Source organism: Mastigoproctus giganteus, chromosome 6, assembly GCF_048544385.1.
Source record: "Mastigoproctus giganteus isolate SK-2022 chromosome 6, ASM4854438v1, whole genome shotgun sequence".
In the NCBI taxonomy this organism is placed as follows: domain Eukaryota; kingdom Metazoa; phylum Arthropoda; class Arachnida; order Uropygi; family Thelyphonidae; genus Mastigoproctus; species Mastigoproctus giganteus.
In genome coordinates this window covers 39,045,688-39,072,799 of record NC_143580.1, presented here as the reverse complement: position 1 = coordinate 39,072,799, position 27,112 = coordinate 39,045,688, and the positions used below count along the sequence as shown (strand labels likewise).

The window sequence follows — 27,112 nt, the reverse complement described above, 5'->3', positions numbered from 1 at the left end:
GTTAATTTCGTAGCGAGCCTTTCTCGAGTCTGTTTGACAAGAGAAAATTTTGATGAGAAAATAAATGGCATAAAATTAAAATAGGAACAAAATTATTCATTTTCATCCATGTTTAACCCAATGTTAAGAGTTGGAGTTCGATGAATGCCTACATATTTGGGGTTGATAATATGAACAACGCGTAAAATTTAGCTTTAAGTTTATTCTCCTGGACGTGCACATAAATGATCAGAGGAGTTCACAAGCCAGAAAGATACAAGAACATTACCGTATTAAGTTAGTAGTCACGCGATCTTGAACAATTCGGTTACAGCAACCGTAAATAATTCCCAAAAGATCAAAGGCTGAGTTCTTTACTCTAGTGACAAATGGGTGTCATTGCCAACAGCACAATATAACGGTATTTACTCGGTCACCCCCCCGCCCCACACTCGGTTCCATGTAACAGCGACTAAGAAGCAATTTCTCCCTGATTATCTAATAGCGGACAGTGGGACAGTTTTCGCCCGCTGGCAACAAGAAATGAATAAAATCGAGTAAAAAAAGAAGGAAAAAAAAAAAAAAAAAAAACCGTGTTCGGATATTCATTCAAAGTACAGTAATACAGTACTGTAATTTCTTTCTTAGCTTACTGACAATATAAATACATTACGTACGCTTTGTACAGCTGGCTTAGCTCTTCTCCCAATCAGTTCTCAGTTCAGCTGACATTTCTTTTGGGGGAAAAAAAATAATAATAAAAATCTTGTTAGTGAGATGAAGTCCTTCCCCCTCTTCTTGCTACTGCCTATTCTGCTGGGGTATCTTGTTTTTAAGGTTTGCAATTCAGGAGAGCTTACTACACATTCAAACCTTTTCTATATAAGTGTAAGATTCTTTAAGATTTTGTTACCAAATATCAGCACGCACCGCTTCCAATTACTTTAACTGTTAAGATCAATATATGTGTATTACGACGGAGAAGGGGTGGGAAAAAAACTCCGGCGTTCCCACAAATCATGGAAACTGTAGTAGTAGCAGAAGCAAAACCAATTTGTCTCTTCCTTGTACTACAATAAAAATCAGCAATTATTCTACTCAAAAAAAAAAAAACATGGTGAAATATGCCAGTAAATACGGAATTTATATTAGAATTACATCGTTAGACACGGTAACATTTAGCACCAGATTCTCCTTTTATTATGCTTCTATGGAAGCAGAATTAACTTTCAAAGATTTTTATCTGTATCGAATTACGACACAAAAAACTGGGTTCTCTCCAAATATATCGATGTAAAAGGCTATTCGTAAAATCCTAGATCATTACAAGAATTCTTAATCTGTTAAAATAAACGATAACGCTCATAAAATCAGTCATTATCGTATGCCACTTAAGAACTACGATCAAAGTACATCCTTATCGTGACACACTTAAAAGGGCACAAAATTTCCAGCAATGTGATCACAACTGATCATTTATAATTTTTTTTTACTATTGTAGTCAACAAAGAAACTGATTAATGAGTTAGAGGAAACTCTTTTAAACTATCCATTAGGCGCACTAGTCTCTTCTCCTTTTCTTGAAGAAAATTCTCAAGTACGATTGTACGTTTCCATTAACTTCTATAAGTTCGCTCCGTTGGCCAACATAATACATCCGCTTCCAGCGGCCACGCTTCGGTATGTGTGTGTAACATGACAAACCGTGCATTTGCTGATGCAGTACTTTTTCTTAGCAAGGACATCTTGAATGATGAGAAACGCTACTTGTTATCGATCTCCATTCGCTACTAAGTGCAACTGCCATTAAAATCTCAGGCCATATGAGTCCGTTCACACGTGCTCAGGATACAAGGGAAGCATAGGATTCTTGAAAATATCGCAGAAACCATATGGATTATCTGCTTCCGTATTCCCATAAGCTTAAGGATATTTCTGAACATAAGAAAACATCCTCCAACCATACCATGGAACATTTGGACGGACAATCCATGGTACTGGATACCCATGACATTCCATATCTCGTATTAGTCCATTCTGTCACTTTGGGGACTGTATTATTTATGTACAAGTGTTAACTGAATGTGTACACTAGCTTACCACTTAATAATATTGAACAGATTCGGATATGGTCACGTTGTGAAAAGAAAAAAACCCTACTTCATCCACCTCAGATCCGCTAACTACTACTCCAATTAAAGAAAACTAAGAATTCTAACCCCTGGTATGATTTGAACCCAGAGCTCACTAAATGAGTTATAAGTGATGAAACCACTTATAACTCATTATAACTTACAGAGGGCATATTAGGGACTAATCACGACAGAAAATCCAATTTACTCCTATGACATGAATATAATTTTAAGCTTATTTAAATTTGTGTTTTCAGTAAACAACGTCCAGTATCTTAATCCACTGATGCAAACAGGGTACTGGAATTCTGGGAACTTAAATAAAGCCGCAGAGATCGATACGACGTGATCGGAATAGTCGCGTTCTAATTAGCAATGCAAAATGCCGCAAGGCATCTTCGGAATAATTGATCGATGAGGATTTAGTAAGCGAATCCAACTTACATTTCATTAGATACCATATTTCTTCTAAGTTGTGGGCTATGTAAACTATCCAAAATTAAAACGTGTTTATATTGATCTACGTTTATGCGAAGGTCACTTGAGATTCATAAAGCAAACTGCACAATAAATACTCGTATTTACCAATCAGAGTTAAGGTTTCTGTCATCTAGAACTCGAATAAGATATGATGTTAACTTCATTTGCATCGAAATAGGTTTGACTGGATTGGTTACAATAAGCAGAAGGCTAGGGTCAAGAGGCTTCGGTAGTTCTTACTCCTTTGCTGATACCAACTAACTCGACCACAGTGAAGAATTCCAATCAAGAGGGAAAGGAAATTAAAATAAAGCCTTTTCCAGATATAGCATGTACGTATATTAAGCGACAAAGCAATTAAGGCTACGAGGCGTCAGTATCGTGTATTCCTCTGTTGGTTTGCTGGAAACAGACAGATAAACCAGAGTTTCCGAGATAAAAAAAAAAAAAAAAAACGAAGCGACCCTATGGTGCTATAAAAAAAAAAAAAAGCCCATAAAAATTCCTTGCGTCAACTAGTGGGACGCAAGGAATTGCGTCTCAGCGTGGAGGATGGTGATTATCACCACTGTGTTACCCGCGAGGACTACAACCATCATAAATGTTGTGGCAATAAACTCTAAAATCCCGGCATACTGTACCAAAAAATAAATAAATAAATTTAAAAAATAAATTCAACACTTGCATCAACAATAGCATTTATCTTTAAGAATCCATGCAAAAAAAAAAAAAAAAAAGAAAAAGAAGTGACATTTTTCTTTATCAGATGAGTGAAGGATTATCTTTTCCTTTAACCTGTTTTTGAGGCCAGCAGGCAATGTTCTTCAATGTACCAGTCGATAGACTGGTACACTGAATTGCCCCTTTGAGGAGCTGTCTCCATTTCTCCCGGTCTTGTGCTAGGTGTTTCACTTCTGCATAGCTTCGAAGCCCAGTTTCCTTCAGAATTGTATTGTCTTCTGATTCTTCTTAGCAATTCTCTTTCTTCTCCTACACGTTGTAAAACCATGTTATTACTCATTTTTTCTGTCCAGCTAATCTTTTCCATTCTTCTCCAGCACCACATCGCAAAAGCCTCTAGTTGGTTTTGTTTAATGTCCATGTCACTGCTGAATCAAAGCAATTGACCAAATGTATGTTTTCATAATTCTTTTTCTTAGGTCTAGTGACATATTTAGTAAAGAGATTTTACCTTTAAATGCTTGTTTTGCCATCGCAATTTTTGAACCGATTTCACTGTGGCAAGATGAATCTTGCGTTATAATCTGTCCTAGATATTTCAATTTTGTTACCTGTTCTATTTTTTTTCTCCATCAGTTTCAATGTGAAATTGTTTTGGCTTTTTACTTATCATCGTAATCTTTGCAGGCAATGTAATGGTCTTAATTCTTACAGAAGAATTAAGTTGCCCTGGTATTGCACTACTTTGAAACAGAAAGTAATGCAATACCAGTAGGTTAATTGGCTATTTGCTTAAAGGATGAGAAGTTGTCGGATGTGAGCTGTCATGCGGTATACAAATTAAGACCACTGCTTTATCCATGAAATTTAAATACTGCTGCCCATAAAAAGCAAATGAAGACATGATAGTTAATATTAATTGAAATGTTCTCCACTCAAAGTGCTAAGTATATCTTTCTAAAAATCAGAGAAATTTTAAAATTAGGCGCCTCTCAATCCCAGAGGTTGCCGAATTTTAAAGAGTTGACTGTACTGATGCCCCGCCAGTCAGGAAAACTGCTTGACCAGAAAAGGAATATAAATTCCTAACCGAACTCTACAAACACGATATGAACCCTCAAGAGTAAGCTTGGAATCGAGTTCAGTGGCGAAACTTTCTAGTGAGAGTAAAAACATATTAAGCAGCGCAGTAGAAATGATGCATCTGCTTTGAACACGACAGGCTGAACAGAGTACAACGTAAAGTTACTTTTGAAGTATACGTACGTCCGGTGATGACGAAAGTTCGGTATCGGTGATGTTCCAGGTCAACACAAAGCGGAATTTAGTTGAACCTTTGGTACACATCTGTGACGTCAGAATTAGACCCAATAATTAGCATCTTACCCGATCCTTCTGCAACTGCACCTCAGGTGAGACGAAGTGATCCGCGGACCAATGAGCACCGCCCCGTCTTGGAACATTAACGAAGCTTCGCTTTACAACGCACATTGAGCTGCATATCGGAGTAATTAAATAGTCGGTAATTAATGAAATGCAACTCACTAATTAAACGAATCGTGAAGGATTTTACGGTTAGCTATTAAAATAACGAGCATCCAACTTTGGACAGTTTCGAGTGTGTGCACTGAGAGAAAATATGTTAGGAACTAGCCCTGCTGAAGCGAAAATCTCTAATTTCCTATCCTTACCTAGCAAAGATGATATAAAACAGATTAGTTATGAAGAGCTCGTCATTAGTCAAGGAGATTAAAAGAAGTTATAGTCTTAGGTGACCTAAACATGATATAAAACATTTCCCAAAAAGCTCATACAGGAAAATTAAGGCATTCCTTACAAAATCTTTCTACATTTTGGGGTTAACATCAAGTGGGCTGCGATTCTCTATATACGAACCATTCCAACCCTGTAGCTTACAAACTTCTTCAAATAATAAAAGAAACAACTAAGAACAGGTAATTAATACAAGGTCATTTTCAAGAACAATTTGGGAACAAAAAAAATTTGATACTTGAAGAAGGCAGGATAGTGGGACGTGAAGACTACGTAATATTCCTCTGACAGTCACGTAATTTACGACGGCATGTTTGGAATATAGATCCTAATTATGTTTATTCTCGTACAGTGCAGGAAGGATTAATTTAGTCAATTAATTGTGCACTAATATCACCACCCCTGCGGCATCCAGACCCTTGGATTATATATCCATGTCAAGGCTATTTAATGTAGCGCGTGCATTATCTAATGCCAAAGAGAAACGTGGTCCACTAGCTGCTGCCTGACCAAGCTGCAACGTCTTCAACTAACACGGAGAGGTCTAATTAGTAGTGATGAACTGATGATCGATATGAAGCAAACAGTCCACAGCAGAAATGTGATGGTTAAGGATGTCAGTGAGTCAACGACACCACCACTGCAAATGGAATGGAATGTGAAAGCCTTGATACGTGCATTGCGTTATACAGTAATGTGCAGAAGTTATCCATGCGATTCTGGAATTAAATTTCATGGAATGAAGTCCGGTTTCATATTCTTTATACCAAATAAATTTATGCATTGACAATGAGCATTGTACAAATATTTATATATTGATAAATGTAGTGTTTTCCCGTAATATATTGAATGTAATATATTTGAATACACAGAATACATGCATCATTTACTAAAACCAGGAAGTAAATTTGTTAATAGCAGCACGCCTACATACAATATCAAATACTGGAAAGAATAATTCTCTTGCTTTAATTAGCCTATTTTGATTTCAATAAAAAGCATTTTGATGTCATTATGTAAAAATAATAAAAAGTGATGCGAATGCGAAAAAATTACAATTGTGATCAATGGTAAACGTGATGTGAAGATCCTTGGAGTTGCAAAATTTACTAAGGACCCAAATTTACTAGAGCCAAGGCATTTAATAAATGCATTTTTAAGATATTCGTATACATGTATATAATATAGAGTTTCCAAGCTTGGGAGGGGTACGAACGAGGAAATTAGAAGGCGTGTGCACGCAGATGAAGATATTATAGAACGAATTGAAAATAGGAGGCTGAGATGGTTTGGACATCTAAGCATGAATGAAGAGAAATGGCCTAAAATTTTGTATGAGTGGATACCACAAGGGAAGAGAAGACGCCCTAGAAAATCATGGAAAGCGGATGCAATATCAGCTATGAAAGAGAGAAAACTAAAAGTTGAAGATGCCCAAGTCCGGCGATTTTGGAAAATGGGACGAAGACGGGAAGGCGACGATCTGTCGTATGAAGTCGAATACAGAGATTAAGATATTCGTTAAATTAAAAATAATAACTTTGTTACTTTCTATTGATGACACTCCCCCCCACCCCGCAAGAGTAAGATTTATGGATGGATTACAAATTCAGCCACATTATGAAAAAAACCCATAATAATAATTCCTCGTGCCATTGACGGGATTCCAACTGAGGTCCTTTCCACCCGTTCGAAAAGACCAGTGAGGTGAGGACGGCGATTATACCAACTGTACTATACACGAGGGCGCAAATCCACAAGGATTTCTTTCAATAATTGTAACAGTTAATATAATATAAGAAGCAGTAAGTAATCTCAGAATAAGATACCAATTAGGCAGCACCACACTCAAGATGGTAGAGAACGAAAGAGACCTAAGAGTAATTGTACAGTCCGACAGGAAGTTTTCTGAGTAGTGCAGATAGCCGGACAGCACAGCTCATGGAGTTCTGTCAATAATATACACGAATTTTGCTAGGAGACACAAAGAGGCGATTATCCAATTGTATAAAGCGATGGTTAAGATACATCTTGAGTACCGTATATAGGTCTGGAAGCCTCATTTTAAGAAATGAAGCGGATCTCTTGGAACAGGTGGGTGCAGAGAAGAGCAACCTGATTAGTCAAGAACACAGAGCTATTTTACCACAAAACACTTCGATTCTTCAATTGGAGAGCATGGAAGCTAGGCACTTGAGAGGAGATCTAATTGAAGTGTTTAAAGCTTTAAATGGATAGAGTAAACTTAATGATGATAGTATTGTAATTCTTTCTCAAACAACGCACACAAGGGGGCATAAACTCAAATTGAAAAAGGATGGCTGCAGGATAAATGTGCGAAAATTTTCTTTCAGCCATAAAATGATTGTTGGTACAAACTACCATCTGGTGTTGTGATAGTGGGTAGTTTGAATAAATTTAAGGAAGAATTATACGTACTATTAGAAGGGATGGACAGACGAGGTGGGTAGTATTATCATTGATAGGCCGCCGTAGCCTAGTGGTCAGGCGCGCGGGTGCATAAGTACACGTGCCTTGAGTGACCGGGGTTCAAGCCCGTGACTACTGAATACGGTGCTGTTTCTTGTATTCTATCTATCTTGTGAACTCTTCTGACCGTTTGGTCGTCCCGGAGTATAAACAGAAAATTTAATTTAATTTAATTTAATTTAATTGAGGGTCTCCCCCAGATGATGTATAAAACTATTACATTAGGGTCACCCGGAAAGTTATTTCAACTATCTGTGTGTATTTTGTCTGTAAATTGCTTGTGTTCTCTGGTCGATTTGCCTGTTTGCTGGACGAAAACCCGAGTTTCCTGGGAGGGGGGAACTTGCTATCTACGCCGCCTAAGACCGACTAACTAAGCCACGGAATGAAAAGAAACCATAAAAGTTCCTCGCGTCATTGACGGAATTCGAACCCGGGCCTTTTCCACCGATGTGTGGGGAGAATGGTGAGGATACTACTGTGCTACCGCGCAGTCCTGATGATGTATAAGCTTGCTTCCTTCCATCATTTTAATTTGCCAGTACTACTTTAACAACTCAGTCTTCCCCAAACAAGTATTAATTGTTGAAACCGCCATACTTTCATAGAGGACATAATAGGTTATACTCGTACGTAATGAGTTAAGATGGAGAACAGAACAATCTTTGTTTTAAAAAGAATTTAAAACTGTTCTTTCCATAAAACAGTTCAGGGTCGTTTATCCAGCTCAGCTCTTATTAGAACAGACAATGCTACTTTAAACAATTACGGTGAATTAGTCGAAAAGTCTGCGACAGCACAGTCTTAAAAGAGAGAGAAAGACGCTTAGCAATTATAACAAGTACATTTGTTTTTACTATTTCCAAACAAAAAAATTTATTTTGTACTTACAGTTGGTAGTTTGCCTGACGACGAGTGAATACAATCATGTTTTTACACTAAATTGGTTTTTAAAAAAGTATGCCAGCTTAAATCCTCGATTTTTTTTTTTTTTTTTTTTTTTTAAAGCATAAATTATGATCCTTTATCCTCAAAGTGGGCATGTTTAAAGTTAAGCGTACAGTGACGCAATATGAAGAAAACGAATATTGGAAATGAAACACTTTTCAATGCGTGGATAGATGGAAACAAAAGAGAATTTTTGTTTGAAACTATTCCCCCCCCCCTTCTTTCTCTCCTACAATAATAGGATGCAAATTTCTATAACTAAATATCTGAAAATTTAATTAAAATACCGAGATTTAAACTGCGTGTAAACTAATAAAGTAAAAAACGAGTCACTTTGCTGATTCGATTCAGTCGAGTCACTTGGAAATAAGTCACTGCCGATTCGAATCACTGAAGTCCAATAGATTCAATACTTAATTACTGCTCGAGGGAAATGCATATATACACACACAGGAGGCCTGTCAGAAAACTAATAAGATTAAATAAATAAAAAAAAAAATTATTTTGAATTTCATGCAGAATAACAACTTCCCTCTGCAGTTACAACGTCTCCAACGGCATTTCCAATCGTTAAAGTAAGACTTGTAGTCTTCATCTGTTAGCTCCTTTATAGTGTCGGTTACAGCCTTTTGAATTGTCTCTATTGACTTAATGATTTCCTTTTAGTTTCTTTTTCAGTTTTGTGAACAAAAAGTAATCACATGGGGCGAGGTCCGATGAATACGGCGGTTGCAAGGAGACTTGGAATGCTCTTCTGCTACGAAACTCTATAATGGAGAAGGGAGAAAGGGATGGTGGGTTGTCGCGGTGAAGGGTCTAATTTTGACTGATCTCTGGTCGCACATGAAGGGTTCATTTCCCTAACCGCTCGAGAATTTCTCTGTAGTAATATTGGTTCTTTGTTTGTCCCTATGTTCAGAAACTCTTTGTGAATGATGTCTTGATAGTCACAAAAATAAACAATCATCATTTTCACGTCTGATTTGGTCAATCGAGATTTCTTCGGACGTGGAGATGTTTTCGTGTGCCACCCTACACTTTAGCGTTTGGTTTCTGAATCGCACTGGAAAAACCAGCTTTCGTCATAGTAACGTCTCCTTTCAACGTGTCTGGATCGATTTCTAACCTTTCTAGCAAATCAAGACACGTTCGTGCATACCGTTCTCAGTTTTCCGTACACATCAGTTGCACTTGCTTTCAGTTTCACACAAAACTTGATCGCATATTTTGTTCAGTATTTCGCTATTCCATAATTACAGCACACTTAACAAACACGCAATTATTATAACTGCACTAACGTCAGACATTTTGCTTCTAACGAGTTGAAACACAGTGAGGTTAGGGGACCACGCTACATGCCTTTGCGCGTCACTTGTTTCCAGTGTTGCCATTATACTTGCTACAAAATTAATCTCATTACTTTTCTGACAGGCCGAGTGCGCGAGCGAACGTGCTTAAAAATGAATAACAACCAACCAATCAATCTGTTAAAGTTGAATCGCCTTTAGGTCTACAACTAGACATTTAACAAGAATATTTTCATTAATCATATTTGGCAGTCACTGAGCTTGGACCACGGTGAACTGAAACGCGTCTAACGCACATACATGTTAACCACCAGGCTACGGCAGACCGGCTTTTATTCACTATTAATATAAGGTATGTTGGCCAAACAAGGCCCATAATCGATTCTGTAGGTACTCATGTCGGCTAATAGGCGTCAGTAGTATAACACTGCTGACGAAGAATTTAGCTATTAGTGGGTGTTTATTGGTCAGAGATATAAATAATATAATAACTATACTATAGACCAGGAGTGGCCAACTTAATTTGTGATGCGAACTACTTTTTTCCTTCAAAATGTGCCGTGATCTACCACCTCAAAAATTTCATTGCACAAGGTGCACAAATCGAGGGATAACTGTATATTTAAAATTCGTCGTGATCGACCGAAATTAAATCAGCGATCGACTCGTTGGCCAACCCTGCTATAGACTAAATAAAATTTAAAAATATTATGACAGTGTAGTTAGAGGGGAAAATCGACGGAAAACCATTTCACATAATGCACGAGTGAGCCTTTAATGGAATATGCCCTCCTTTTTGAAAAGAAAATTTAAGCTTGAGTGGTATTTTTGTTTTCGTTACACAGAATATGAATCAGCCATAGATGAAGACTTGGTGGTAAAAGACCGCCGCAGAACAATTCCCCGGACAATTCTAAGGAAATAACTTGCAAAGTGGAAGTGATAAGAAAAAAAACAACTAACCTTATTTGGAGCCTCATGCTACTAATAAGGCCGATTTTACTATTTCAAGAAAACTGTAAACCACACCGTTATTGTAACTACGAACGGCCAAACTTTAAGGGGGCCTTATTTGGTACAGCTACTTCAATTACTATCTTTATCATTTGATTTTGGGTCTAGTTTTAGTAATATAAAATCGCTCATAATTTTAATATTTATTGGTTTAATATTTTAATATTAAAATATTATTAAAAATTTTAATATTGGTTTCATTCTAACAATGGTTGCTACTAAGCAGGTCGAGCACAAAAGAACTAATGCCTTACAATTTATCTTTTTCTCTCTAGATATCTGCTTTTAGGAAGGAAGAAGATTTTTAAATTCATCTTTCCTTCTTTAATACACAGTTCTAACAGCAAGATTTCCACTCTGATATCGGAATACCATCATTAGACTCGTCATTACGCGTGCGCTACCATTCCAAATACAGTAACAATATCTACAAAACTGAAAAGTAATCAACGCCCCCTAACAACTGTAACGTAATTTTCCTCTAAACTAAGTATAATGATCATTTCGATTTCTTGTTCTATACGAAACCAAGGTCCATTTAAATTTTAAATACATTAATGCAGTACAGCGGTATTCCTAGAAATTAATAACTAAGGCAAGGATACGTCAGGATTAATGTTTGGTAAACGTACATTAAAGATAATGATGTTCAGTACTCTACAGATAAGCGTTCTAACTAAACCAACGACGACGTCAGTAAAACAAATATGTCTTCTATTAATAAAGATAAGAAGAAACTAAAAATTGATTTGCTTTCTGTTTTGTATTTTCAAAAGATGTTAACTAATTACCACTACAATAACCATTAACGTATAGTTAGAAAGAACTGGTGTTCAAATTTAAGTTCAGACATTAAAAACATTGCTTAACTTCAAAAAATATAATTAAAAAGTAGATTTAAATTTTATCGGAATATACACTCGGTTCATTGTCACTATATATATACATGTATCTGGGACTATTTATAAAATTGCAATCTTAACTCGAACTGTTCACCTGCATAACAGTGATTTAACCTGTACATAATAAGGTGAACAGTGTGATGTAACAGATGCTGCCTTGTTTACGGTTGAATAAATCTTTTAAAAAGAGGCCAAATCCTGGCAATTCCAAACTAGAGAAACACAAGAGGAACTAACCCACACACATGCACAAAGCCACAGGAAAACGGAAACCAAACGGCATACAAAATGTTTGAGAGTACGCCTAATATCCGGAAATGACGTCCCACATATGGCGGGATTTCCTGTTCCCTGTCGCTGCATCAAGGGTGGATTAGGTCAAAGGATGCGATCGTAACGGATCAAAAAAAAAAAAAAAAAACCGTCTAGAGCTCGCAAATTAATTTTTCGTGGTCACCTAACCGATACGTTTGTCATCGGCATAACCGGTTACTGCTCTTTTACCCCACGGTGAGGGACTACAAGGTTTCACGACAGATTTAACAATACCAGAACGAAGTAGGTCCCTCAACTCTGTAGGCAATGTTCCGTTTATTTGACTTGACGCAGATTTTATTCATTGAGTATTTCAAACAGGCGTCAAGGTCATTTTGACTGCTGTTTCCCCACTCAGGCGAAATTCCAATCACACGCACAACTGACCAAATCTGCACCAAAAAACCGGATGTTGCAAGTTTGAAATTCGCTCGCGATGACTGCCCAACTGAAATAATCGTTTGTTTCGCAACGTGCATTCTCAATATTCATCAGAGTTACTTTCAAATGGCCCGCAGTTTCGATCATCTTCCAGATAGTGCCCACGATAATCAATCGTTCACTTCTGGGAGAAGGAGGAGGGAGGAAAAAAGGCAGATCTCTCGTTGCCATAAATATTCACTCCCAAACGTCGTTTATTGATTTCTGTCTATTGATTTCTTTCCTGAAGTACACCAACGTTTGCAATGAATTTGAATGTTGGAAGCCAATCTCGGAAAGTAAAAAATAGAATTTTTGACTGTTAAGGATTATCAGAAGTATATGTTATACAGCGAGATTTGGACCAACATTCTTCACTAAGTTGCTAAGTTCAAATGTTTTGAGATATTAGTGATGCATATGCTTACCCAATACAGCGCTGACCTCCTGATGTGGTAATACTCAAAACGAAACATTTCATGAGGACTTCCAAATCTGTAGGTACGGAGATTTGCATACCTCTTTTTAGGGACTTCACTATGAATATCTGAGCATAAAAGTCAAAGCAACCAAATTGAAGTTTACTAATCAGTCTCCAAGTGATTGCATTTGGCTTTTTCATTAAAGGACAAATTTATTAAGCCTAATTAGACTTTATCCTAAGAATATCTATATGCCATTCTCCAATTTTGAAATGGAAGAAATAAAAATCAACATTAAGCAAGAAAATTATACAAATATTTATATATTGGTTATCTAAAACGCAGTGTTTTCTTCAAAAGGTAATTTTAATGGGATGTGCATGTTTAATCTCCATGTCCAATTCTGTGCAAGATGAAATAAAGTAAGGTGTCTATTCTCTACTGCTTAAAAACTGGACTTACCTGTGTCACTTCTGTAAAGTCCAGGCCAATTTCATTAACAACACGAAACCCATTCAGCACTACAGCCATTGGACGGTTGTCTTGGCAAAACTTGATATTGGTTGACTGGGGGCGGTCGTCGGTGATCTCACTGTTTCGCCTTAAGATAGGAGAACGAATCTTTCGATCCATAAGTACACACTTCTCCAAGATGAAAGCTTTGGGTACGGATGTAGATCCTTTTTTGGATTCCAATCTGTCTCTAATGCTAATATCAGGAGGTTCTTCTGATGTACCTCTACTGGTCCCCGAAGACGAATTTTCATCCCGTTCTTCAATGTCCGACATCCAAATGTTACATCCATTTGTCTTAAGTATTCCTTTCTCGGGAGAGCCACCAGAACCGTTTCGGGCAGGTGACCACGATGGTGAAGCTTCTACAGAGGCCTTTCTAGAACTGGCAGGGGAATTGGAATTACTGGGGGTACTGTGGAAAGTTTTGTAGTCACTGTTGTCAGCTTCGACATTTCTCTTCTTATTGGAATTCACATGATGCACATCGCTCCCCCTATCAGTGCATTCGTTTTGGGAACGGCAGTTCTTTGTCATGTTAGATAAAGCTTCCAGCTTACGAATTGACTCTTCCAAGATATCGCCCCCAAAAGAAAGCAAGGAGATTTCCTCGGCTTCACCAGGTGATGTAAAGTCGTCTTCAGTAGTTCTATCACCATTGTCCGACAAGTTTGCGCCTTCCAAAGATATTGACCTAGTTGGTCGAGGTCGACAGGGTGGTCTTGAATTGCGATTTATCTTTGTACCTCTCGGTTGTTTACGATGATCTGGGATGGCTTTGTTTCCCTTTGAATGTATTTCACGCCTGGCTTCCGCACCGCCATTATGAACATAGTCCTGATCAAGTGAATGACTACGTTTTTGATCATTAGCAGTACAATTTAATTTTATGGATCCTGATTCTTCCATACTACGGCTAAATGGCTTTGCTCCTCTAGTTTCGACTGGATATGCACATCTACTCCACTGAATTCCACTCCTAGAGCCCGATGAAGGGATTCTACTACTCCTTTCTGATACTCCAGGATCTCCATTTTGAAGTGGTGTGTTGGAATTACGATCAGAGAGGGACTTCTTTTCCGATTCTTCACTGGCTACACCAGCCTGACCACTCACTGCATTATCTTCCTTTTTATTCTCCAATCCGCGAGGCATGGACAGCTTCCCATTCAAGCTAGATCTTGACCCTCCTAAACTGGAGCGAGAACTGGCTAACGAGGATCTAGATGAACAGTTGGTTTTGGCTTCAGAAAGGTTCGACTTATAATTTAAAGATAATCGCCTACTAGAATTTGAATTCCACGTGCTCCATCGCCCTTGCAGATCGGGACGTTCGCCTACATTTTGCAGTAACGAACAAGGAGTGGCTGGTAAACTTTTCCTGGCTTCTTTCATCGCTTGTCTTCTGTGAGCAGCACTTCCTGGCCTTGTCTGGGGTTTTGTTCCCGACTTGTTTCCAGTGGTTGTTCTATCAGATCTCTGCTGCCCACCCGAACTTCGAATAACTGGAATATTAGCAGGCCTTACCCTACTCTTTTCCGACAATGATGCGGCTTTTCTAAACGGCACCAAAGGTGCGCTAGAAGCGCGAGGATATTCTGTCCAAGCAGTGGTAACACCAGATGATACAAGATCACTGTTGGCAGCAACAGAAGAACTATCTTGGGAATCGGAACACCCGTTTTCAGTTTGATCACCATGAAGTTCGGAATTCCCTTCCACGGACGGCTCATTACAAGACCGGGATTTTAAAGAAGATGCATTCTTAAAATGGATTCTAGGTCTAGGAATACCCGAAGGATAACTTTTCTGTCTCTCAAAACGCGGTTTTTGAACGGCTCCATGTGGAGATTCTGGTGATGTTTTGGCACTTTTCTGCACCCTGGAATTATTACCACCAGACGGTAGACATGTGCCTGGGCTCTTTCGACCATTGGGGGATGGTCGTGTACTAACATTAGCAGACCTAGATAACCCTCTTGCAGTGTCACTAACCGGACTAGGAGTTTTCAAAATTAATTTCTGTCCACTCGTCGATCCACCATTCGCCTTTTTATCGAGCGAAAATCCCGATCGTGTGTGAGGAACAGACATCCCATTAAAACCTTTCTGAATAAGAGGAGCAGACCCACTCCTACCTCTAGTTCGCGTACTGTAATTACCCGAAGAAGTCCGACTATCGTTTGTTACAACACTAGTATCGGAAAGAATGGAATTCGACACTTTAACATGATTCAAGACAGGCCCATTAGAGTGGGGTACACTCACCTGACGGTTTTCACAGTACGGCGGCGAAACGCAGCGATTCACACCCTTGGTTACCTTACTCCGGTCAGCCATCTTGCTGTCCTGACTACGGTCGAGGGCTTCACCGTTCTGGCGGTTGGAGGAAGGGGGCATCACTTGTTCAGTGTCCGCACATCCCGATGCACTATCGCTGTTCTCTGGTGTGCTGGCGACTATTAAATCCTGTAGTGTATTTACAACGAGCAAAGCAGCAGCCTCCTCATGGGCATCGCTGTCGCAGTGGTTATATGAGTTAATATCGTACCTGCCGTATGGTTTGTCTTGGAGTTCGACTTCATAGGGCTTCGTTGAAGGCGACGTGAACTCACTACTGGAGACAAGGGGGTGATCTGGGCTTTCTCCAATGAGACAGTCGAATGTAGGATCCTCGTGTCTGCAACACTCTACATCACTGATATCATCCGACACGTAACCCTCTCTGCCCACGCCATTCCTCTCCAAATCACTACAATGCGGGGTCTCTGCGGTCCTTTCCGATTCCCGGTGCTCTACGACATGAACGGAGTACGTACTCCGCGTGTGTCGATTGAAGTCTAGTTCATCCGTTGGGGTGGGGTCACCGTTCAGCAACTCATACTTTCCGTCGTCTACACAGTCAGCTGGACGTCCATTAAATATCTGCGAACAGGAAACCCTGTTGTTGGAGTAAGGGCGACCGTCGCAGACACGACTTCCCCCTTCAGCCGTCACCGCGTTCCAACAAATGCCAGGTGACTTCTCCTCAGATAAAGGCTGCTTGGAACAGTCGACATAACCGCCGATTGTTTCCGGCGAGGATCTGCGCGACTCTCTCTGCTCAGAATGCGAGACACGGTCACTAGCACTGTGAGTGGAGCCATCTGGCGGGTTCGAACGAGGACTGTGCTTCTGACATTCGCAATGATACGGGCTATGGTTATCTTCTATCCGTTGCTGCGGCTTCTGCCTGTAAACGCACGGCAGGTCATGGGAACCTCCATCCTCTGTGCTGCAGGGGTGAGTGGCACTACAAAACGAATTGTCAACGTGCACGCTGTCTCCTTGTTCCGGAGTCTTCTCTACAAACACAGGGGTTGTGGCACGGGGTCGATAAGTCCCAAATACGAGATGTTCGATATTCGTATAGGCCGGATCCCGCTTTAAGTTCAGACTTTTCTTGCTGTGGCCTGGTTTTTTCCTGCTCTTGATCCCTTCAGCAAGCCGCATCAATCTGCTCCGGTTTTTGGCTATACTGAGCAGAGTGGCTGTGTCCAAACTGTTCGCCATATCTTCTTGGTCCAAAAGTGCTACATTCTAGACAAAAGAAAAAAGAAAATCAGTGGAGGTAAAGTGACAGCATCTGGTTAAATCAGCAGAACGTAAAGTCAACATAGACACTAAAAACAAATTATTTCTTTAATGATTGCAAACAAATATATTTCGTTATAGCTGCCTCAGTCTCTCGTGCTCCAAATTGACAGCGAGATCTTGCATGCTTGAAATACAAGAAGAAGAAGAAAAAAAAAAACAATGAAAATGAAAAAAAAAAAAAAAAAAAAAGAAATGAGATTCTTTTCAAATAAGCAGTTAGTATCCACCCAAAGAAAGCTTTCATTAATTAAAAACAATAAGGCTCTCATGGAAACATTGTAATGTTTATTGACACTAGTTAACAAATGGATAACAACGTTCCATCCGAATTGAGTCTAACGGCAAAGTAGAACGTTGCTAATTAACCAGAGATGACAGATGTTGCTATTATAGAAGGCTATTAGGTTTGCTATCCTCCTATTAGGAATGCAATTAGGAGGATAGCAAACACCACCTTCATTCTTTAAAGAAATCACAGTAATAAATAACCACTTATAATGATTTAAATAGGAAATAAACCTCTATAGTTAAAATCGTCGAGAGATGTCTAAAATATTTTACAGCTTTGCATAGCATATGAGCTTTAACACATGATTCTTAATCAGGTCCCAAAATCAAAAAACTCGTCAGTCAAGTGTTTTTTCTTTTTAAACATCAGGATATTTTTAAAAATAAATAAATTTTATATTTATACTCCGGGACGACCACACGTCCCGGAGTATAAATGTCAGAAGAGTTCACAGGATATAGAGAATTAAAAGCAGCACCGTATTTAGCATATATATATATTTTTTTATATTATTATATATTATTATTTTTTTAAATTTGTATATTTATTTCATTATAAAAAGGTCTACGGTATCCATTGTACCGTATCTTTTAAATTTTGTCGTGATCTATAATTGATCTTTATTTAGTACTTCTATAGAAAGAATAAAATTATTATATAGGTACAGTATATATTATAAGGTCTAAAACCACTGTGTTAGGTATTTCTTTTGGCCTAGGGCTGCCGTGAAAAAAAATTACTGGGACACTAAGGGCACCGTGAACCGAGAAAGTTTGGGAACCTCTGGCCTAGGAACAAAAGGTATGGCTAACACGTGGATACGTAGAACGTACAGAACCCGCACTCCGACCAGCGATAAGCAGCTGATCGGAGTGCGGGTTCTGTTTTTTTTTTTTTTTTTGGCACATCGGCTTCTGTGGCCATAATGCACCTCCCAGGGTTTTTGCAGTACTTTAATTCAAGCCCGAGGCGGGATTCAAACCCGCGACCTTTGGGTTGCCGGGCAGGCACTTGACCCACTCGGCTAGCCCGGTCGGCACGGGTCCTGTACGTTATAGTCGAGAAGGGGTAATAAAAAATATAAAATATAATTTCAGAAAACAGTAAGTTAATTAACCAGTTTTTGAATAATAATGGCTATTTTTTTTTTATGTAATGCGCAATGAGTCACTGCTCTCAGAAGTGAGCCAGAAGCCACTGATGATTAATGTACACCTTCACAGATGTACATTAATTTAAAATGAAAAGCTACCAAAATTAAAATAAACCAAAATTTAGTAAAACGTTTTTCGCTGAAATTGTACTAGGTGTCTGGTTAATCGAAATACGTTATGTTTCCATAAACCATGGTCATGTTGTGGCTTCTTGATAAGATAATGTGTACCTTCGTTTATGATAATTTATTTATATATTCTTTCTTTTGTTCTTTTCTATGCTATTAGTTGTAATTCATTTAACCTTGACTAAACTTCATTAACCTTGTTAAGCACTACATATAAAATAGCCATTATTATTCAAAAATTAGTTAATTAATCCACTATTATATATATATATATAATTAGGATACATATGATTGATATTTGGATACATGACTAATACAACCGTGTTTATTCGAACAATACCTATCCTCTCAATAATGAAACAACCCAAGATATCTCTGAGTCAATCATGCGTCGAGATAATCACATGGTTCGATGTCATGTCGACTTGAAAAACAATTCTCAGAGGAGGTGAACTGCGCTAGAGGAAGCCAGACAGAAGCGCCACTGTCCATTTAGATCTACGACACGTTTCAGGTCAAAGAAATAAGATCGCAACAACTCAACCTACACCGTTCTGGAAAGGTCGATATTTGCCTCTACGATATGAAAAGGCTACCACTTAATACAGCATCTGTAAAATACGACAAAAAGCCACAATGTAATGCTAAAGCCACAGAGAACAGGGGGAATATTCTTCGAAGATAATATCTGGAAGGGAGCTACTTTCCTTTTCCCGAGAGGGTTGTAAATCCGTTTGAGCTAGCCCTGCATTAAACGATGTATTGCTGAAGTCTTTCCAGCCCCTCCACCCACAAAAACGAATTTCAACTAGTGAAGGGAATATTCTATCTGAACTTGAGATCAGTGAAATGCATGGGATTCCATTTGTCGTTCTGCCAAATGGAAACAGTTAGGACAAACGAAACAACAAAAACATCTCTTAGGTTTTGGCTGTACAAATATTTTTAACAAGCCCAAATACAAAATCTCGTGAAAATCCATCCACCGCTACATGCAAGCGGGCGGGAGGACATTGTGAAGACAATAGGCATATACGCTAACGCGCCTAAAAAGGCCTACATATCATCCGGTATGCTTTACGGACCGAATCTGCACTTGAATGTGTTGCACGAGCGATGGTAATTTCCTGATTACACAGCAGGAAATTACTATTCGGAAGTTTAATTATATTAAATTCACAAATTACGTAGAGCTTTCTCTTAACTCCTTTGAAGACATCCTCTATCTAAACAGAACAGAAGAGACAATTATTCTCTCTAGAAGTGTGCAGATATAATCCTCATATTAAAAACGGATTTTTCTTCTAACAGAGTGTAGAGAAACCAACTGATTTAAATATTAGTTTTAGATAAAAGATGAGTCATTAGGGTAGAGCGGTGCTCCCTAGTATACTTTAAGGTATCATTGGGAGACTACATTTCAAATAACCAACTCAAACAAAAACTAAACAAAAATTAATAATAATAAATACTATGGGGCTCCGCCCCTGCTCGCTTTACTCGCCAACCCCCCGCGCAACTTTTCTATGTAATATGTAGAGGTATGATGGAGTAGTCAAATCTTTTCTAAGTAAAAGAGACACCTGTCGAAACGCACTGATCGATACCTAATCAGGAAATGACCTATGTAATTATTTACCTGCGTTTACATCGGTCACTTAGGAAAAGACCTGGTAAAAATTCAGACCTTGGGTACCAGTCCATACTTCCGACTAAAAGTCAGGAAAAAGGCAGTGATTGGCAGGTGCCACTCACTGTTTAGCTCCGCCCCCTTTCCTCCTAGGTCGACATGCCTAAGGCGTTTATCTCCCCCACTTGCCGCTGTTTTAAAATCGGAAACTCGTTTTCCGAATAAATATCACTAGGAGGAAAATTTTGTTAATGCACAGAGAGATATAAAAATAAGCCAAGAAAAAGTGTGCGCGTAAAGACAACAGTGATTAAAAATCAATTTGGGAATCGCTAATGTGAACCGATTTCCAAAAAGGACCGAAATGGGTTAAATTAATCCAAAGTCTGCTGTTTAAATCTGTGTATTATTAATGACTGGATTTATAGGCAGTCTTTATGTTTTAATGGTAACAGTACATCGTGACATCTTTATTCACAGTTCGGATGTGAATGAAAAGCTAAAATAACGATGGTCGAGAACAGGACTCTGAAACAGTGTTCCACGTAGGCATGATAGGGAAGCCATTACAGTATAAGGGGATTCTCGAACTGTGGGTCACGAGCAATTTACAGAGTGGTGGTGGGGGGGAAGGATCACAATTTTATTAAATTTTGTCTCAGGGTTTAAATGTGATTTTTTTTTTTTTTTTATTTCCAATGCAACGGTTTTATTTTGTAAAGCTGTCAGGATCTATCATTGTTTTATTTGATAAATAAGTTAATTTAATTATTAAAAGTAAGCGGTATATTTATTTCTGGTAAAAACCCTAACGCAAATAAAATGATCAGTTTTATTTATGGGAGGGTAGGGAGACCGCAAATTCATATATCATTTTAGATGACCGCAGTAGAGCAAAGTTTGAGAACCCAAACCCAACCCTACGATAAGTGATAGCCCTAGTGTAATATTTTTACCCTGGTCTTTAATGTTAACGGTAAACACCCGTGCTATTAATGAGCTAGATATTAATGAAGTCTTTGATTCGTTACATTCCGATGTCAGCAGTTATGGAAGAAAAAATTTATTTGCTGCACGCGCGAAATTATTCTGTTAGGTCAGTGCTTTAACAAGTTCAAGTAGTCAACGCATTTTAATTATGATATTATTTAGTATTTGCAGTAATACGAGATACCTTAATCAGTGCATATCTTTTTTTTTCTTTTTTAATAAATTTTCTTAAAGTACAGTAATTTAAACTTTAACATTGTTCATAATGATTTCGTGATTAATCATTAAAAAATGATTATAATACTTGTTAGGTTTCAGCTGAAAACCGCGGGTGATGTATTGCGACATATGCATCATACATATAAATGAAATAAATAAAAACATAATACAGTATCTTCATTTTCCAATAAAAAGAACAGGAATATGCTATTTCTGTTTGAAAATTCGAGTATATCAACAGCGATTAATACCACTGAAATTCTCAAAATATACGAGGCAAGGGTTAGTCGATTATTCAAGACTGATTTCGTAAATTTATTAGCATGTTTAAGGGGGAAGACGGAACACTGCTCATTTCCCCCCCCCCCTCTTTTCAAATCGTTCATTGTGATTGGGTCATTTATTTTTAGAAGCAATAATGCGCAAATACATTCCAACATCAATAACATGTGACAGAGTAACTCAGGTTAATAAACGGGCTGAATAAAAAAAATTTTTTTCTTCAAAAAGTAATTTGGCGGGGCTATGTTGTCGACCTCTGACTACAGAATGAAGATGCGTCATTAGCGTGTGCAGAGTTAATATAGCAATGCAAATTTAAAAATCACGCACTGTTGATGGCTGCACGAGTCTCCTGGATAAGGAATCCCCCCCCCCCCAAATATCCAAGCAAGCTTTTTTTTTTTTTCTTTCTTTCTTTCTTCTTTTTTTGCTAGCCTGGTAGTTTAGCGTTTTCCACTTTACTGGTAGAATGCAGCAAGTTTTCTGTTATCACTACTGCTAAGTCTACTTGTCAATTATCAGCTATACGAAAGCTGCATGGCAACTCAGTATGACAAAAAAAAAAAAAAAAAAGTATCAAACGCTGCGACAACACCACTGGTGGAGCAAGATAAAAAACCATTATAAATAAATAAGATCTTTATTGTACAGTTCACCGGTACACGCAGGTACCACGACCATACAATACCCTTCACGGCACCATGCCAGGGGTTAACAAACGGCAGAGATAAAGGAATTGTAAAGATTAATTATAAGCAAATTATAGAATAAAAAAAAAAAAAAAAAGTACTCATAGCAGATAACAGTGACTTGAAAGGAAAACTAATACAAAATAACAAAAATAACAAATTGTGATAACAAAAGCTTTTCCTCAAGTCCAGTTTTCTGAGAGTCTCTTGCCCCGCCATAACGATCTGAGATCAGTTGGTAGTTCTGGAGACCACGTGCAGATCTAGGATGATCCGTCTATACTTTTTATCATCTATGATTTTAAATAAGTCAGCATCCAGGGATTGAACCAGGTTGAGCTTCTGATAAGGGAGGAACCGATCTTTCAAATGTAGTCTCGAAGGAAGAGCAAGAAGCTTGGGAGTGGAGCGGAGACCTGGTTGGGGAATCCGCCAGCACACCGTGTCCCAAACGTTGGGTGCTAAGACTCTCCCGGCAATCATTTTTACGGTGAAAATGAGTCTTCTCTCGTGCATTAATGCTGAAAACCTGGTTAAATTCAACGCGTTGGCCATCGGTGCTGTGCGCTGCTGTGGTGGGAGATGACACTTCCAGGTTGCCCACTTCAGGAGCCAGTATTCAGCGGCTTTTAATGGTTTAATTGTGGTGTCTGCAGCTGAGCCCCACAACTCTACTCCATACAGTACACTTCCAAAAATCATCATCCTGATATACATTTTTATCAGGTTTCTGTTGTGAATGTGTAGCAAGTGCTGCTTGGCAACCCACCGTTTCTTGTTGAATTTAGCACAGAGTTCTTCTATATGGTGATGGAATCGTAATTTTCTGTCGAAGATTACACCCAGATCTCTTTGCTTTTCAACGCAGGGGATCGGGACTCCGTCAATCGCAGGCTGAATTATGGTTGGTATGGGTTTAAGAGAGAATACCATGATGGCAGATTTCTCAGGGTTCACTTACAGGTCAAAATTCTTGAGATACTGCTTCTGATAAGGTCTTGTTGATGGTTACTGTGGCGTTTTTGGCTTCATCAGTCAAATTTATTTTTGTGAAGATCTTTAAATCATCAGTCAATAAATGGAAAATATCTCATATTTAATAATTATCAAAAATTTTTCAGGAAAAACCTGTCATTAAAAAACTAGCTACTTCTTTTTATTACGAAAAGTAACAAATACAAGTAATCGATTTAAAAAAAAAAAACTTGGTGACAACACGTAAATTACAATAATTCAGACTTTTCATGATTGGATAAAACCCCCGATATCGAGAAGAGGTTGTAAACTATATAATATCGTATGCATGTCTAGCAGGAAGGAGAATGGGGAGAGGGGGAAACTCCTGGTATCTCTATTTTAAGTTTCTAACATATTCTGAAGCAGAGCTTTATTAAAACTTAAATGCAAAACTAAAATTAGTTTTAAGAAGTAAATTTTATGTAAAAATGTTATAAAAATTAACAGTGCTATTTTTATATTTACATCATTCATTCAATCTGCAAAAGTTCACATCCTGTCGCCATGTAATTACGTTATGTTATATTATATTAAAACTACAGTATAACTACTCACATTGCAAATAAGAACAAAGATATAGCCATGTTTCATTATTTCCATTTGTTTTTTAATAGAACAGTTCAGAAACATCGTCACATTACATTTCAATCATTCCGAATGCGAAATATTCCTATACGGTGATGCTATTGGCACAATCATTCGCATTAAGAAACGAACGAAAATTGATAGGTACACCAATATGCTAGAACGAATATCAAAACAAAGATAAACGCATAAATAAGAAAAATAAAAAGGAGCATCTAAATAACAAAATAAAGCGAAGCCAAGGGGGAAGGAATGAGTCTACAACTTCGAAATTTAGAATTACTATACTACTTTTTATACGTTTGTGATAAAAACTTCCTCTATCGATAGATCGACTACCATTACTGCTATATTCTTTCTGTCCAATTTTCACAGAGAATATCGATCTTTAACCCTCCCCAAATCAAATTTCTTCTTATCACCTACAACAATGATGAACAAGTTTCAAATGCAAACCCGCACATAAGTTTTCTCCTAGTAGACGAACTGACAAATAATTTGAGATGCATTTGCATAATGCGCCTATTGTCTTCACATATTCGTTCGTCTATTCGCATGTAGCAATTCTACTTCCGGTGGAAAGATTTTCATTAAATATTATATATAGATCTTTTAAAAAGATTTAAACAGCCGTCACAAATTTCATTAAAAGTCGGACCAACAGAAATTCGGCTTTCTTCCTTTTGACGTTAAAAACGCTTTTACTGGCATTATTCCAAAAATTTTGTAACGAAAAACCGTCATGCAAAAAGCGTTACGAAAATTTATTCCAGTTTAATTTATCTTCTACTGGACCAAATTTAATGAAATTTAGCAAGGAGCTTCATCTTAGCTTTATACTAGAGGAAAAAACTTTCAAACCTCTGAAAATTGCAGTAGTTTTTTCCAGGATAGTGGAAAATATGAACATGTGATCAAGGAAATTTTCTCAAGTAATAAACGGGATAAAGTGGACGTATAGCATATCGTTGGAAAGCTAAGGAATTTAGAAACAAATATTAAAATTTTAAGATACAAAAAAAAAAAAAAAAAACTTTCGGAAACTGGGAAATGCGTTAATTCGAAAACGCATCTGGTTTCAAGTCACCTGGTGCTTTCAGATTGAATGCAATTTTTTTCTTTACAATTAAACTATGAGGCTGGAAAAGAGTTATGCACATTTATGAAAACATTCTTCAACTTGGACATGTCATCAGATCTTTCGATAAATACTACACAATGGAACTATAGATGGTGTATTTAGTCGTCAACTCTTCAATGTAAAAATTATATATCCTACTTTAGTCATCACAGACCAATACTTTCAGTGATCGATATGTAATTATTATTAATAAAATAAAAATAGTTATATTATTATCCACGAATTTTATTAATATCTGAAAATTAAAACGTTTTTAACGCCTACCGATGACTCTTAAATGTAAAACACGTTAAATATGCTAACGGCAGGACACATTATATACCTGGTACAGAGTTTTTTTTTTTTTTTAATAAAATGTAATGTTCTTTTTAAATGAAATATTAATTATATTTCAGATAATTGCGTATTACTCAATAAGGAAAAGTCAGATCAACACCAACTTTTCGGCGTATGTTCTGTTAGACCCTGGGATCATGATCAGTCTCCATAACATCTCAGTTTCGCGTTCATGAAAAACTCTGTATTAGTTTCAGATGTTCAAGGAAAAGTCGGATCAAAATCAATTTTTGAACATTTTTTTTTTTTCATGGGAAGCATTTAAAACCAATTGCGATTCTATAGTCTCCTCCAATAGCGCTCTCTCTCTCTCTCTCTCTCTCTCTCTCTCTCTCTCTCTCTCTCTCTCTCTCTCTCTCTCTCTCTCTACAATTCATACAGTTATTCGAGCTGTTTGTATAACTTATTTAAACTGTTCAAACGCAGTTAGAATAAAAAGCAACGGCTGGACGTGATTTTCGAACTGCTCTTGTACAGCAGTTACGTGTTGCGTCTCCTAACACTACTCTCCCCGCCCCAGAAACAAAACTGATTTACATTCGTTTCAGAAGTACACCAGTCCCACTAAGATAAAAGCAGTTGATTAGGCAAAAATTTAAAAATCGTAAAATCTAAACAGTGATACTTGGTCTAGTATAACATTAAATTCTAATATTTCGGCCCAAAAAGAAAAACTTCCGCATGACAGATAGAATAAACAAAAATACGCAAAATGGCTCCAGTGGCTTTTTAACTAAAATACCTTTTGGATTCACAGTATGGAGGCAGAAATCTGTTGGTTGCTGGTTGCAGCCGCTAGGGACATTACTTGCAGTAAATCATATTAGTGAGCATGGAGGCGCTACCTCCATGGTCAACTAATAGGATGATTTAAATATATCTATTTAAATATTAAATATTTAAAATTACTTGTTATATTTATTAATTATTAAATCAAGTTCATTTTGCTGTATTATGAAGACAATTTAGCTTTCAGTATTGCAATGGCCTAACGCAACTATTTTAAGGGAGCTGACTGATACGTTTCCTTCTACATATAAAACTAAGTGTTCCTGATGTATAAAGAAATGTTGAATGAACTGGGTTTAATGTTGTTTCTTGGGCAATGGGCAACATATAAAAATTAGAGTATGTTTCGGGCATTACTCTGGAAAGGTAAGTCGGATTAAATCAAAATTTAAATACCATATTTTGTTGGTTCCTTGTGAGGGTTTAGGTCCAATTCCAGCCTCTCCCCAAACCGAAATATATCGATAAATTTGAACCTGAAGCTCCAATTATTTTCAAATTTTCATCACGTCGCAATGTTTTGGTAAACACTTCAATACATAAAGTTTTTTTAACTCCTGAGTATTGCATTGTTAGCGCGACTGAAATGTTACAAAACGCTTATAATAATTGGAGTGAAATTACGAATTATATTCGAGTATCAAAATTATAAAATACAATACAGTGTATATTAAATAATATAATAACATAAAATTATATTAAATATTCAGCTCAAAATAAAATAGTTTCAATTTGCCCGTACTTCTCTGGAACTCTAACACAGTTAAAGAAACGTTGTTTTAAACTATTAGAAGGTAAACTCCAGGTCCGCGAGGAACTATGTTTTGTGTGTGTGTGTGTGTGTGTGTGTA

The 27,112-nt window shown here is 37.6% G+C and overlaps 1 protein-coding gene across 5 annotated transcripts in view; it reads right to left on the bottom strand.

Moving 5' to 3' along the window:
• Nucleotides 1-27,112, bottom strand: part of RhoGEF3 (Rho guanine nucleotide exchange factor 3) — a 453,708-nt gene that overhangs the window by 246,392 nt on the left and 180,204 nt on the right. For 4 of the 5 annotated variants that reach the window (XM_090375918.1, XM_090375919.1, XM_090375916.1 and 1 more), the window contains one exon: nucleotides 13,326-16,955. In XM_090375918.1, coding sequence (XP_090232044.1) covers nucleotides 13,326-16,928 — 3,603 coding nt within the window. In that variant the 5' untranslated portion in view covers nucleotides 16,929-16,955. The remainder of the gene's footprint in view (nucleotides 1-13,325; nucleotides 16,956-27,112) is intronic. The other variant, XM_090375920.1, reaches the window with a different exon arrangement.